This window comes from Pelobates fuscus, chromosome 6 (assembly GCF_036172605.1).
Source record: "Pelobates fuscus isolate aPelFus1 chromosome 6, aPelFus1.pri, whole genome shotgun sequence".
NCBI classification, from domain to species: Eukaryota; Metazoa; Chordata; class Amphibia; order Anura; family Pelobatidae; genus Pelobates; species Pelobates fuscus.
This window is the reverse complement of record NC_086322.1, coordinates 21,047,994-21,060,823: the sequence shown is the minus strand read 5'-3', so window position 1 is coordinate 21,060,823 and position 12,830 is coordinate 21,047,994. Positions and strand designations below refer to the sequence as shown.

Below are 12,830 nucleotides of genomic sequence, written 5' to 3'. Positions count from 1 at the left end.
CACACAGGATTTTGTTGTGTGGTTCTTATTGAAGCCTTCTTGCCCCTGGCTAGAATAAAAGGACAATAGACAGCAAGACTGTAGCTTCATGAAGCAGTTTAGGTGCATCGATCATGCCCCTACAGTCCTACTGCTCAATTATGCCATTTAGGAGTTCAATCACTTTGTTTAAGCAGCCCTAGACACCTCCCTGCATGTGGTCTGCACAGACTTCCAAAACACTTCATGAAAAAGAAGCTTAGATATTACAGGTTCCTTTATTGCACAGTCTGTTTAATCTAAAATTAATCATCTTCTGCTCTGTTAATATCTTCCTAGACACTACAATAGCCTCATGTGGGAGTACAGTTCAGTGAAGAAAACAGGCGATCAGATTTTAGATAGCAAGCCTGATTGAAAGTTAAGACATTTCTCCATTCAGAATGACACAGCCGGAGGAACTAGGGCTAGAAACCAAAAAAAAAAAAAAAAGGTTTAACTCCTAAATGGCAGAGAATTGAGCACTGAGACTGCAGGGGCATGATCTATACACCAAAACTGCCTCAAGTTCATGGTTTTAATGAGATATATAATGCAGCAGACTACAAATTAACCAGTTCAGAGTAAAGAGGTAGTGTTATTTTTAGAGAGGAGGTTGGACAAGAGGGTACACTGATCTGGGCCAGTACCATTAAGCTATTTGTGAATAGCTAGCCTCCGCCTTGTTATTGGAGTGACAGTAACAGGCCCAACATCTACCAAGCCAGGATACCTATAACCAGTGGGACTGTTGCTTTAGAAGCAGATACAAGTCATACATGGAGAGTCACAATCAGAAAATGGAAACCAGTTGAAGAATTACCCTCATAGCCATGTGGGTGTTGTGACTTTACTGTAAGCAACAAACCAATACTAATGCAGAGAAGCTTTTCTCACCCTCATTATACAAGCCATGCTTACCTGTGTAGTGTTGGTTGTGGTGAAATTCCAGGTATGAGTTGTGCTCACATTGATGGAAATCTTGGTCTCTGTTTACCCTATGAATGGGACTCCAGCTTTAAAGGACATCTCAGCTCCAACTGCTACTGTGAATCCATGTTCCTGGCTGAAGGTACTGCTCTCAGTTATGGTTTTTGAGAAGCTAGAAAGAAAACCTTCACATTAATATATTGGGAGAGAGTGGACTTCATGGAGCAGGGCTTGGGCTAGTCGCACCCAAATCTAGTTCGTAAAATAGATGTTTGGCAAGGATGTGCCTTGGCAATTAAAAAACAAAACAAAAAAACCCTGCAAACATTTTTGATCTGTAATATCTCACCCTTTTTGTTTGCTTAAAATTCAGAAAGACTTAAATTCCATTGGCTTCTGGAATTCATGTACCCATTAATCCCAGTTGAGCAGATGGCTCAATAATGGGAGTGCAACATAAGTACCAAGTTAATGAACAATCCATTGAAATGCTGAAAAGTCAAGAAAGCCAGACATCTCTTCTCTAGTAGAAGAGTCCTTACTTCTTACTTTGAAATCCATATTAAAAAATAAAAATAAATTGTGAATAGGTCTGACAGTTTTGTACATTTGGACTCTTCCAAGATAGGATTAAATGAATTGCACAGGTCTATTGACCCAGTTCTCCAGCTACTTTGTTTTGTCAAGATTCAGTATTGACCACATGTGGGATATTACTAAATTTATGGACTGTTGGGTATGCTATAGGGATTGCAACTAGTCTGAGGACCAATTTTCATTTAAGAAAAAAAATAAATAAATCCACCAAATACCAGCCACAAAAGCCAAGGATACACGTTACACTCCTGAGAACAAGCCCCTAAACAATTTGCCTTTTGTATCCTAGAAGGAAAACCTTTCCACTGAAACCTGATCGGTTCCATCCAAATCTGAAATTCAAGGAGAGCGTCCTGTGTAGAGATCCAGCTACACCAGACAGACTCATTTCATGCTCACCAATGAAGGGCTACCAGTCGCCATAGGACAGGTTATCAACTCCTTGTATTCATAGATGGCCTTGGCATTGTTACCCCATTCTCTATACAGCCATTTTGAAAATGGGCTACAGTAGCTTCCTATCCACCACCTGTGCAATCCAAGTACACCATATACTGCAGGTATTTACCTCACTAACACCATAGAACAAACATTGCCAACAAGCAGAAGTATTAACAGAGGCAGCACAATAGAGTTTCCATTACTTACGAGAAGGTGTGCTTTAATGGAGTGCTGCTCTTGGGGGTAGACATTGTAACCCCAGCCCAGTTTGTGTGCCTTTTCAATATAGTTGGTATCAGCAATGGTCGGGGTTGGTCCTTTATAGATGTTGCCATTCTTTGAATCCACACACCACAGGTCTGACTCTAGGGTGAAAGCCATGAAATGGGTCAGGATGCACCAGCCTCCTTTTCCAATGGTTTTGCTGGAATCAAGCCAGTTATCGTCTGGTTTGGTTGGGGGGCTTCTCATCACAAGCTTGTCGTCACTTGTCACTGCATACAGGATGCCTTTAGGGTCAAAGAAAAGGGCATCAAATTCATTCCAGCTGTTGGTTCCTATTTTGGTGGCTTGGCCATAAAGCCAGGACACATTTTCATTGCTTGGTGCTGGACCCTTGTAGAACTCCCCTTTCTTGGTAGCGGCATATAGAAGGCCATTTGGATCAAAGAAGATGAATTTAAATCCATCCCAGTCGGTTTTGCCCACTCTCTTGGCAGTTGAGAACCAGTCCAGGTTTGGATCTGAAGGCATAGCTCCCATGAAAAGCTCTGTACCACGCACAGCAAACAGCACCCCTTCTGGGTTAAAGGCAATCTTACTGACATTATTCAGCTTCCCTACAATGCTAGATCTGGCATCAAAGTTATCCAGAAGATTATTGGGTGGTAATCCAGCTCTGGCAACATAATCATTCACAGCAAACAGGAGGGTGTCTGGAAGTTCAAAAGCAAGAGGTTATAGCCATCAGATGCAATTCACAAACAGATTGTATTTAGAGTTTAAATCTTTAGCTCTGCAGGCTAAGCATAGTGTAAAAGAATACCTCTTTATAGAGATAGATAGAATGGTCACATTAGGAATTAGACTATAACCAGTGAAGCAGGCTAGGGTGCAAGTTATTCATTAGAAATGTGAGCTATAAAAATGGGTTTCATCTTCAAATTTGAAGAGCTCAAAACCTTTTTGCACTTTGTTTTATTAGAATATTTAGAAAATCTGCATGGAGGAAATCCAGGATCAGTAATATCATTGAAGCATAGTTCATTTGCGGTAAAGTGGCAAAGGATGCTGAGCACTGACCCAGAACAGAGGGAAATCGGTGCTGAATATTAGTTATTACAGCTGTTGGGAAACATTGATTTACTTATGCAATGCTCAGTGAGTATCCCCCTAGACATACAGAGATATATATATATTTTATGTTACAGGTGGTCAGTCTCATGTCCAGCTTTGTAATGTAGATAGTTGATATTATCCATTGATAATTTATTTCCAATTAGTTCCCTGAAGCCAGCAACAAGATCTCAGGGATGAGAGACCATTATAGAAATAATAAACTATTACAGGAGACAGAGAGCAGAACATCCAAGTTTAAACAAGTACAACAGCCCTCCATTGGGCCTCTCTCACCAAGTGTATAATAAAACCACTATGTAGAATATTGCATATTCTGTATATTCCTATTCAAATACATATTAAGGTGTGGCTGTATAATGGGTTAAACAGAACAGATGGTGTTTCCTATTCTGTACCATGAGGTCTCTGGAATTTGCTGTATAAGAGATTTGGGGTGGTCTTTATATGGGGAATTTCCTTATATGGCTATTCTAAACTACAGGTTATGACGTAATTTGGGCTATAAAGGGCAGAGGACAAAGGACCACGTTCTCTTGCCTTTCCTGCTACGATCCGATGTCCTGAATTGCTGATACAAAGACGACTCTGTAACCATTAAGACATACCATCTGTTAAGTATATTATGATTTGCTATTGAAGTAGAATAAATACTTATTTTTTATAAAGAACGTCAGATTGCGTATTAATACTTTTCAATAATATAGACATATATTATTGTGGCGAGCATTTGGCCCAAGACTATATATACATATATATAAAAGACTTATTCAACTAAATAAACACACAGGCAGATATTACACACTACGATTTATTAAAGAGGGAAAATGCAGGGTTGTTCTGAGAAGCTTTAGGTCCCCTTGTAAGAACAGTTGACACAACTAAAGTTGTTAGAGAATTGGCAATGGGTTTTACCTCTACAGAACCCAGACAGGTTTAGTGTAGTTACATTCAGACACAGCAACAATATGAAGCTCCTAGAGTAACACTTGGAGTGTATGTTATAGGGAGAAGCATCTTAGACACAATGAACAGTGTAACGGATCGCCTGGCACCCCGACTGGGTACCTCCGTTAATGGATGCTCCTAGCTCTCCTGAGGACTTCAAGCACTGCAGCAGACACCACAACCACCGACTCAGAGAAGCATAGGAATCCTCTCTAGCATATGAATGCTGTAGACCGTTGAATAGGAACCATACGAATAGGCTTACACTCCTAGCAGTCAACTGGAACAGCATACAATAAATCCTCCCCCCCAATAATGAGACGACACTTCACTTTGAGGGTTAAGCAGGAACTCTGGACTGGCACATCCAGCCTGGCTTTTATTACAAGAGTACACATACAGGCCACACCCAGGGGGAGGCATAAAATAACCAATGACATAGATGTTACCTCCCACACATCCCCTCCCCTTAGTGTGACACATAATCCCATTATTCATACAGTTTAAAATATACTTTTTACACAATATTTATAACTTAAAAACCATACATCACATTCACACATATCCACAATCAATCCATTCAGGGGAACAACATATTAAAAAATGGCATGGATCAGACCAGGGGTTCAAAAGTTAGTAAAGTATCTTTTAAAACCCCTAGCTTTCCAGCTCAGATGGTTTTTACAGAGCCTTCTCTGTGCTGGAGAAGTAATTCAATTATCTCCAGCACAGAGACAGACTCCATTGAGCACAAAGACAGTAAAACACTTTAAAATACATAAATTCACCTTTTACACATAACACGCAGACATTTCACCTATCCCCAGATAGCTGGGATCTGCGCGCACAAAACTACCGAATAGCGCGCAGATCCTACTCACACAGTTCACTCGCCACGGAGCCGAAGTCTTTAACTACACGAATGGGCTCCATGGCATAACTATCTGGGTTAACACATTCACATAAGGTCTGGTCCATACTCCAAAGGCAAGAGACGAGTAAGCAGCCCCCTCCAAGGACACGTGGCGAGGTCGGTTTCGCCACAAACAGAAACCATTTACCTGGTGTATCCATTATCATAAAGAGATCAGAAAACAAGCTCCCAAATCTCTAGACTCCCTGCAGGGATCCTTCTTATTTCCTTTTGGGGTCTCTGGCTTGTGCCGATCAGGCAATGTCACCAGATATCTCTGTATCAGTTCAATACCATCAGTGGTTAGCTTTATAGTCAGGACCCCTCCCCACACACAGCTGTACCTGCTTTAATGATCAGGAATACAGTAGATTCTCACAAGGTTATTCACTAAGCACCAAATATTTGCAGATTAAATCTGAAAGGCAATACAGAGGGGTTATGTTTAACAATTCTCGTTGGTGCAAATGTTCCATTTTATTATATATAATAATACATAATTGTACAACAGAAGGGGATCTACCTTTTGGACACCCTTGCGATTGGGGGCAAGCCATTTTTGCACCAGGGTGTTCCCTATGTTAGTTCCGCCATTGGTTTCAATTTCTCTAATTCCCACTTTAGTAAATGAGAAGATCTGCAGATTGTCCAAGCTTGTTTTAGATATATCTCTTTTTTATCTTGAAGTGTTCCTTTAAAGAAAATGGAAGAAATGATTAGATATACCCTATTAAAAATGTGCTTGCATTTTTAGGACGATGCAGACTGGTAAAATGGAGCCCTGTGGACCCAGAATCACAGTGATTTATGGGAGAAAAAAAATAGCAAAATCTGAAAGAGGAATAAAAAGTGTCAAAAACACATTTTGGCCCACTACAACAAAGGATGGAAACTATGTCCCCAATGTATTAAAGATCTTGTTCATAATAAAATGGAACATTCACACAAATTTGTTGAAAGTGAATGTCAGAAGTTTTATACATAATCCCCATAGTTACTTTTTGACTATTTTTGTCTCAGTTTTGCCATTCAGATTAGAGTTTAGTGAATGACCCTGTGATAGTGAATTTTATTCCTGCTTATTAAACCAGGTACAGCTGTGTGTGGGGAGGGGTCCTGACTATAAAGCTAATCACTGAGGGTATTGCCCTTATACAGAGATCTCTGGAGACTTTTACTCAGCTATACAAGTCAGAGACTCCAAGATAAAACAAAAAAGGATTTCTGCTGGGGGTCTAGAGATTTGGGGCTTGTTTTCTGATCTCTCTTTGATAATGGATACACCAGGTAAGTGATCCCTGTGTATTGTGGATTTTTAAGCTCATTTTGTAGGGTTGTATATACTGAGCATTACTAGGGAGTCTCTCACATTATAGAGAACTATGTATGTAATGTTTTTTTGTAGTTTCTCATAGACCCTCTGTTATTAATGATATTAAATTGACACTATAGTTAACAGAATCACTACAGATTAATGTAGTTGTGGTGTCCACCTATTGTCTCTGGAGGTTTTTCAATTTAAACAATGCCCTTTCAGGTAAAATGCAATGTTGCCATTATTGCCTAGAAATGCCTCTAGTGGAACTCTAGATGGTCACTAGAGGAGCTTCCTGTGTCAGTTCTGCACAATGTGCAGTACTGACGCTTAGTGCCTCTACATTCTGCAGGAATGTTCCTCATAGAGATGCATTAATTCAAATCACGTCTACAAAATGATGCCTTGGGGGGGTGGATTAGACACGGCAGCAGGAGCCCTGAGAACTTAATTTACAACAGCACTTGCTATGTATGCAAATAGGTGGCTCAGGCGAATAGTCTTGCTGTGCAATAACCTCCCATCTTCCTACAGGAAAGCCTTGTACTGGCTGATATCAAACCTGACTATCTCTGCCACATAGGCAGCACTATCTTCTGTGAGAATGGCATGGGATCAAAGTGTCTAAAATCACCTTTCCGACTGATCTAAGGAGGGCTGGGAATCTAAACAGGCACTGCAGTATCAGGAATACATGTTTATAAATTCTCTGAATTAAAAATCTTGGAACTGTATGGCATTCGAAATGAACTTCAATCTAAAGCCAAAACCGGAGTCTTAGCTGATATGTCACATCTTCTCAGGTTTGGCTGAAATTGCTGCTTAACTTGATGTGCCATTCATGTATAAATTCTCATTTATTATTAAAAAAAAAAGCCAAACTTTATACTGTGTGTGTGCATAATTTAGTGAGGGGGGGGGGGGGGATACTGAGTATAAGCCGAGGCCCCTAATTTTACCCCCAAACAACGGGAAAACTTATTGACTCGAGTATAAGACTAGGGTGGGAAATGCAGCAGCTACTAGTAAATTTCTAAATAAAATTATATTAATTGAATATTTATTTGCAGTGTGTGCGCATGTGATGCAGAGCCTTGGTGGGGGTGGTCATTTTTTATTTAATATTTAATATTTGTATTTATTTTTTTTTGTCCCCAATCCCTGCTTGTTAGTTGGCCAGGGAAGGGGGCTCTCACTCCCTGGTGGTCCAGTGGTGTGCACTGTGTAGGAGGGGGCTGGCAGGAAGCTGTAACTTGCCTTTCCTGCAGCTCCTGTCAGCTCCCTTCTCTCTCCTCCGGTCCGTGCAGCTCCCTCTGCAAGTCTCTCAGCCGCACGGAGCGTTGCCACGGTAACCCGTAGCAATGCTTTGACCCTGCGGCTCTCGACTTGCAGAGGGAGCTGACCTGGGAGTTGCACGGACCGGAGGAGAGAGAAGGGAGCTGACAGGAGCTGCAGGAAAGGTAAGTAACCGCTTCCTGCCAGCCCCAGGTCCTTGTCTGTATTATGGCAATGTAAGTTGCCATAATACAAACAATTGACTTGAGTATAAGACGAGTGGGGGTTTTTCAGCACAAAAAATGTGCTGAAAAACTCGTCGTATATACGGTACATTTGTTTTGATTTACAGAGTACATAATGTATATGGCTTCAGTTTATTACCAGTCTCAGGTCACAAAATACAAACAACTTTAGAAGTTGACCATTAACCTTTCAATACAAACATACATCACAGGTTAAGTGTGCATTTTGATGGATCCATGTTTTGGAGAATTAAAATTTTTAGGGTGTGGGTTTTTTGTTTTTTCTTATAAAGAAACTAAATTAGTTTTGACGCCGAGGGTATATCTAAAGGAAAGGGGTTAAATGATTAGAAAGGGGCAGGTCTGCACAGATCCAGGTCCCTCCACTTTACTGGCATACAGGAAGGCAGACCAAAAGTCCCTGCAGCGCATAATTGCTCTGACTTGCTGTCTCGGTGATCACATGTGCTGAGACAGCATGATTGGTTGCTGCCTGTCTGCCACGGACATCGAGGCACAATTAAAGGGACCCTAGTCACCCAGACCACTTCAGCTCAATGAAGTGGTCTGGGTGCTAGGTCCCTCAGGTTTTTAACCCTTCAGATGCAAACATAGCAGTTTCAGACAAACTGCTAGATTAACATTTGGGGTTAAGCCAGCCTCTACTGGCTGTCTTCTGGACAGCCACTCGAGGTGCATCTGTGATGTTGGAGGCATATTATGCCTCCATCGTGTAGAGCGTCTATAGGAAATATTTGAGAAATGCTTTCCTATGGACACTTTGCGCGCGGCACTTGCGTGCACGTTCGGCTCAGCTGACCTCAGTGGGAGGAGGAGAGGTCACCAGTGCCGAGGAAGCCTGGTGCTGGATGAAGGTAAGTGGCTGAAGGGGGTTTCAACCGCTTCAGCGCCACAGGAGGGGGACCCTGAGGGTGGAGGCACCCTCATGGCCCTAAATTGTGAGGAAAACCACTTTGTTTTCCTGACACTATAGTGATCCTTTAACCTGACAACTGCGGAGATCTGGGGTTAATTTTAGTAAATAACAGAAATGTAATGTCTTGGGACAGCCTTATTTCTTGGGATCCAGTCCATATTTTGGCCTCAAACCCCACAGTACCTCTCTGCTAGGAGCACCTTATTGTCTATGTATATAACAGAACTCCACCGCAATAATGTCTCTAAACTACTAAATGTGTTTAGAAATTGGTCTGTGTAAATAAGATGCATTATTCCTGTTCAAAATTACACTTTAATTCTACTACTTGTTGGTAAAAGGCCTAAAACCTCTCAGAACCATTCGATCTTTGGCCACACCATGAATCTCATCCCTAAATGAGTGTTCTCTTTTTGTCCATTTGAAATCTCCTGGAGGTATAAAGAAAATGATGGATCAGTGCTCCTCAAGGCAGTCCATATTTAGGGATTACCTGGGTATATCTAGGGTGTTTAGTTTATATTTTCTAAACGCCTTGGACACACGTAATCCCCAAATCTTGGACTGTTAGGAGTGCCTTGAGGCGCACTGCTGTAGACCATACGAAATGCCTCGGTGTTCTTGAAGGGATGTTTGCTGTGCTGCTTGTTTTTTTAACTGTTTCAAACTACAATCAGTATCTTGGCTTATGACTTGCATCACCTGTCATTTCAAACTGTTGTGAATTACTTCTAACTAACCTCTTCCTATTGACTTCCAGACACCCTCCTGTTTGCTGTGAAGGATTATGTTGCCAGAGCTGGATTACCACCCAAGAATCTTCTGGATAACTTTGATGCCAGATCTAGCAGTGTAGGGAAGCTGAATAATGTCAGTAAGATTGCCTTCAACCCAGAAGGGATGCTGTTTGCTGTGCGTGGTACAGAGCTTTTCATGGGAGCTATGCCTTCAGATCCAAACCTGGACTGGTTCTCAACTGCCAAGAGAGTGGGCAAAACTGACTGGGATGGGTTTAAATTCATGTTCTTTGATCCAAATGGCCTTCTGTATGCAGCTACCAAGAAAGGGGAGTTCTACAAGGGTCCAGCACCAAGCAATGAAAATGTGTCCTGGCTTTATGGCCAAGCCACCAAAATAGGAACCAACAGCTGGAATGAATTTGATGCCCTCTTCTTTGACCCTAAAGGCATCCTGTATGCAGTGACAAATGATGACAAGCTTGTAATGAGAAGCCCCCCAACCAAACCAGATGATAACTGGCTTGATTCCAGCAAAACCATTGGAAAAGGAGGCTGGCGCATCCTGACCCATTTCATGGCTTTCACCCTAGAGTCAGACCTGTGGTGTGTGGATTCAAAGAATGGCAACATCTATAAAGGACCAACCCCGACCATTGCTGATACCAACTATATTGAAAAGGCACAGAAACTGGGCTGGGGTTACAATGTCTACCCCCTCCTTTCCTTCACCATTGATAAAACCATCCAGAGTATTGTGAGCTTTGAATTTCTGCCAGCTTCAGGGAAAATCCTATCCCAAGGTACAGAGGTGGTGCAGACCCAGATCTATAACAACAAGAGCAGCACTCCATTAAAGCACACCTTCTCGTAAGTAATGGAAACCTCATTGTGCTGCTTGCTCCTGTCTGCTGGCAATAATGCTTGTACTTGGGTTAGAAAGGTAAATGCCTGCAGTGTATATACAATACTTGGAATGCTCAGGTCTGTGATTTGGTGGTGTATAGACCACATCTCTAGTCCTATTCCATGATCTAGATGGTTACAATGAGAATGGGTAAGTTTGCTGAGGACATCGAAGAATAAGGGTGTTCAAATGGCTTTTCTTAACTTTCCTTTCAGCCATTTAGTAGATGGCTCCATAACTTGCCCCTCACGTGGCACTGTCATGAAAGAGTAATCTGCACTCCATATGGTCTAATGGACCTATGAATTTCAGAAGGCACTTGGTTTTTTTTCTCATTAAGATTTTCTGAATTTTGAGCAAACTGAAATTCCAAATGAATATATCTCCCTTTTATCCTTGCTCAAAAAAGCCAAATTAACCAACTGGATGGGGGTGGAGGTGGTGGTGGTAAACGAGCCTGAATCTTGATCCAAGTATTCCAGTCTATCAAACTATTAATGACTGGTTTCTTTTTAGCTTCTCCAAAACTGTAACTGAGAGCAGCAGCTTCAGCCAGCAACATGGATTCACGGTTGCTGTTGGAGCTGAGATGTCCTTTAAAGCTGGAGTCCCATTCATAGGGGAAACGGAGACCAAGATTTCCATCAATGTGAGCACAACTCATACCTGGAATTTCACCACAACCAACACAACACAGGTAAGCATGGCTTGTGGGAAGGGAGAAAGTATTCTCTGTTGCTTAGACTTGGCATACTGCTTACAGTGAAATATCAAAACCCACTCTGCTATTCGGTTTATTCTTCAACTGGCTTCAGTTTCTTTCTCATGACTCCATGTATGACTTTTATCTGCTTCTTCTAAAGGCACAGCCCCACTGGTTAAGACATCCTGACTTGGTAGTTGTGGGCCCTGTAACTGCATATCTAATAAGGCAGGTGGCTGGGTAAGAACCTTGCTAACTGGCTTTGGTCAGTGTACACTCTTGCCCAACCTCTATAAAAGCTGTCATAAAATACACGATACCTACTTATGCTGAACTTGCCAACTTGTATTCTGTTGGCATTTTACAGTAAATGCTTCTTCTCAAAGGGATACTACAGGCAACAAAACAACTTTATCTTAATGATACAGTTTTTGGTGTATAGATCATGCTCCATGGCTCGGAGGCTACTAACCGAGCAGGAGATGAGGAATTCTAGATTAAACAGACTATGTAATAAAGGAACCTGTAATATCCGAGCTTCATGTTTGGGAAGGTTGTTCAAATCACGTGCTGGGAGGTGTGACTAGGGCTGCATAAATAGTGATTGATCTCCTGAATTGAGCAGGAAGATTGCAAGGGCATGATTTGTACACCAAAACTGCCTAATTATGCTAAAGCTGTCTTTGTGCTTGTAGTGGCAAATGGTTAATAAGAACCACACAACAAATTCCTGTGGTGTGCCTCTGTAATCTCTCACCTACCTTCATTGTACTGCAGTACAGGCAGAGGAGGATTGAAATAACACAGGGCCCTGAGCAGATTTCCAGTTTGCCCCATTCCTCCTTCAGCTTCTAACCTTCTGACTTCTTCTGCAGACAACCTTCTCATCCAGCACAGATGTGGAGGTTCCAGGTGGACATTCAATACGTATGGTGGCATCAGTGACCAAGGCAGAAATGGATGTACCGTTCAATGCCAAGATCCGCACTTTGTTTGGATATGAGACCACCATCCAGGGAATGTGGAAAGGGGTCACTCACTATAACCTGATGGTCACCCAGGAAGACTACAAACCATGAGATGGATAATCCTGTGCATTCCTCTGTATGGAATATGATCTGAAATATGAAATGTTGTACAGATAAATCAAACTTTGCATAATTCCATTCATGGTATAATAGGAATTGTATAAATGGCAGGAATGTCATGTTCTGTCTTGGTGTACAAAAACAAATTAAACTTGTGCATGTCTTGCAATCCCTTGTTCCACTGACTTTCAATCGGTTTGCTTTACATCAGGTAGAATGTTCAATTCTAGGTATCTTTTTCCTTATCTAAACTGTAAACCCCCTTCTAATTCATGTACATTTGCTTCACACTATAACCATCCTGACTAGTAGCCTAGAGGTCAGCCAAATGATATCCATCTCTGGCATTCCATGACTGTTATATAATGCAGGGATGGTCGACATTTTTGCAGGTTAACTCTGTCCTAGGAAGGGAGTCAA

At 41.7% G+C, this 12,830-nt stretch overlaps 2 protein-coding genes across 2 annotated transcripts; one reads left to right on the top strand and one right to left on the bottom strand.

Annotated features, from left to right (window-relative positions):
- Positions 1–2,109: 2,109 nt before the first annotated feature.
- Positions 2,110–5,364, bottom strand: LOC134566010 (tachylectin-2-like). The gene is made up of 2 exons (XM_063425726.1): positions 5,352–5,364; positions 2,110–2,921 (listed from the first exon to the last, which is right to left on the bottom strand). Exons 1-2 carry the CDS (start codon positions 5,362–5,364, stop codon positions 2,110–2,112), a joined length of 825 nt encoding a protein of 274 aa, XP_063281796.1.
- A 1,092-nt stretch (positions 5,365–6,456) lies between these two features.
- Positions 6,457–12,435, top strand: LOC134614109 (tachylectin-2-like). The gene is made up of 4 exons (XM_063457550.1): positions 6,457–6,490; positions 9,736–10,582; positions 11,136–11,316; positions 12,198–12,435. The coding sequence occupies exons 1-4, from the start codon at positions 6,478–6,480 to the stop codon at positions 12,399–12,401; spliced, it is 1,245 nt and encodes a 414-aa protein (XP_063313620.1). The 5' UTR covers positions 6,457–6,477; the 3' UTR covers positions 12,402–12,435.
- The last annotated feature ends 395 nt before the right edge of the window (positions 12,436–12,830 follow it).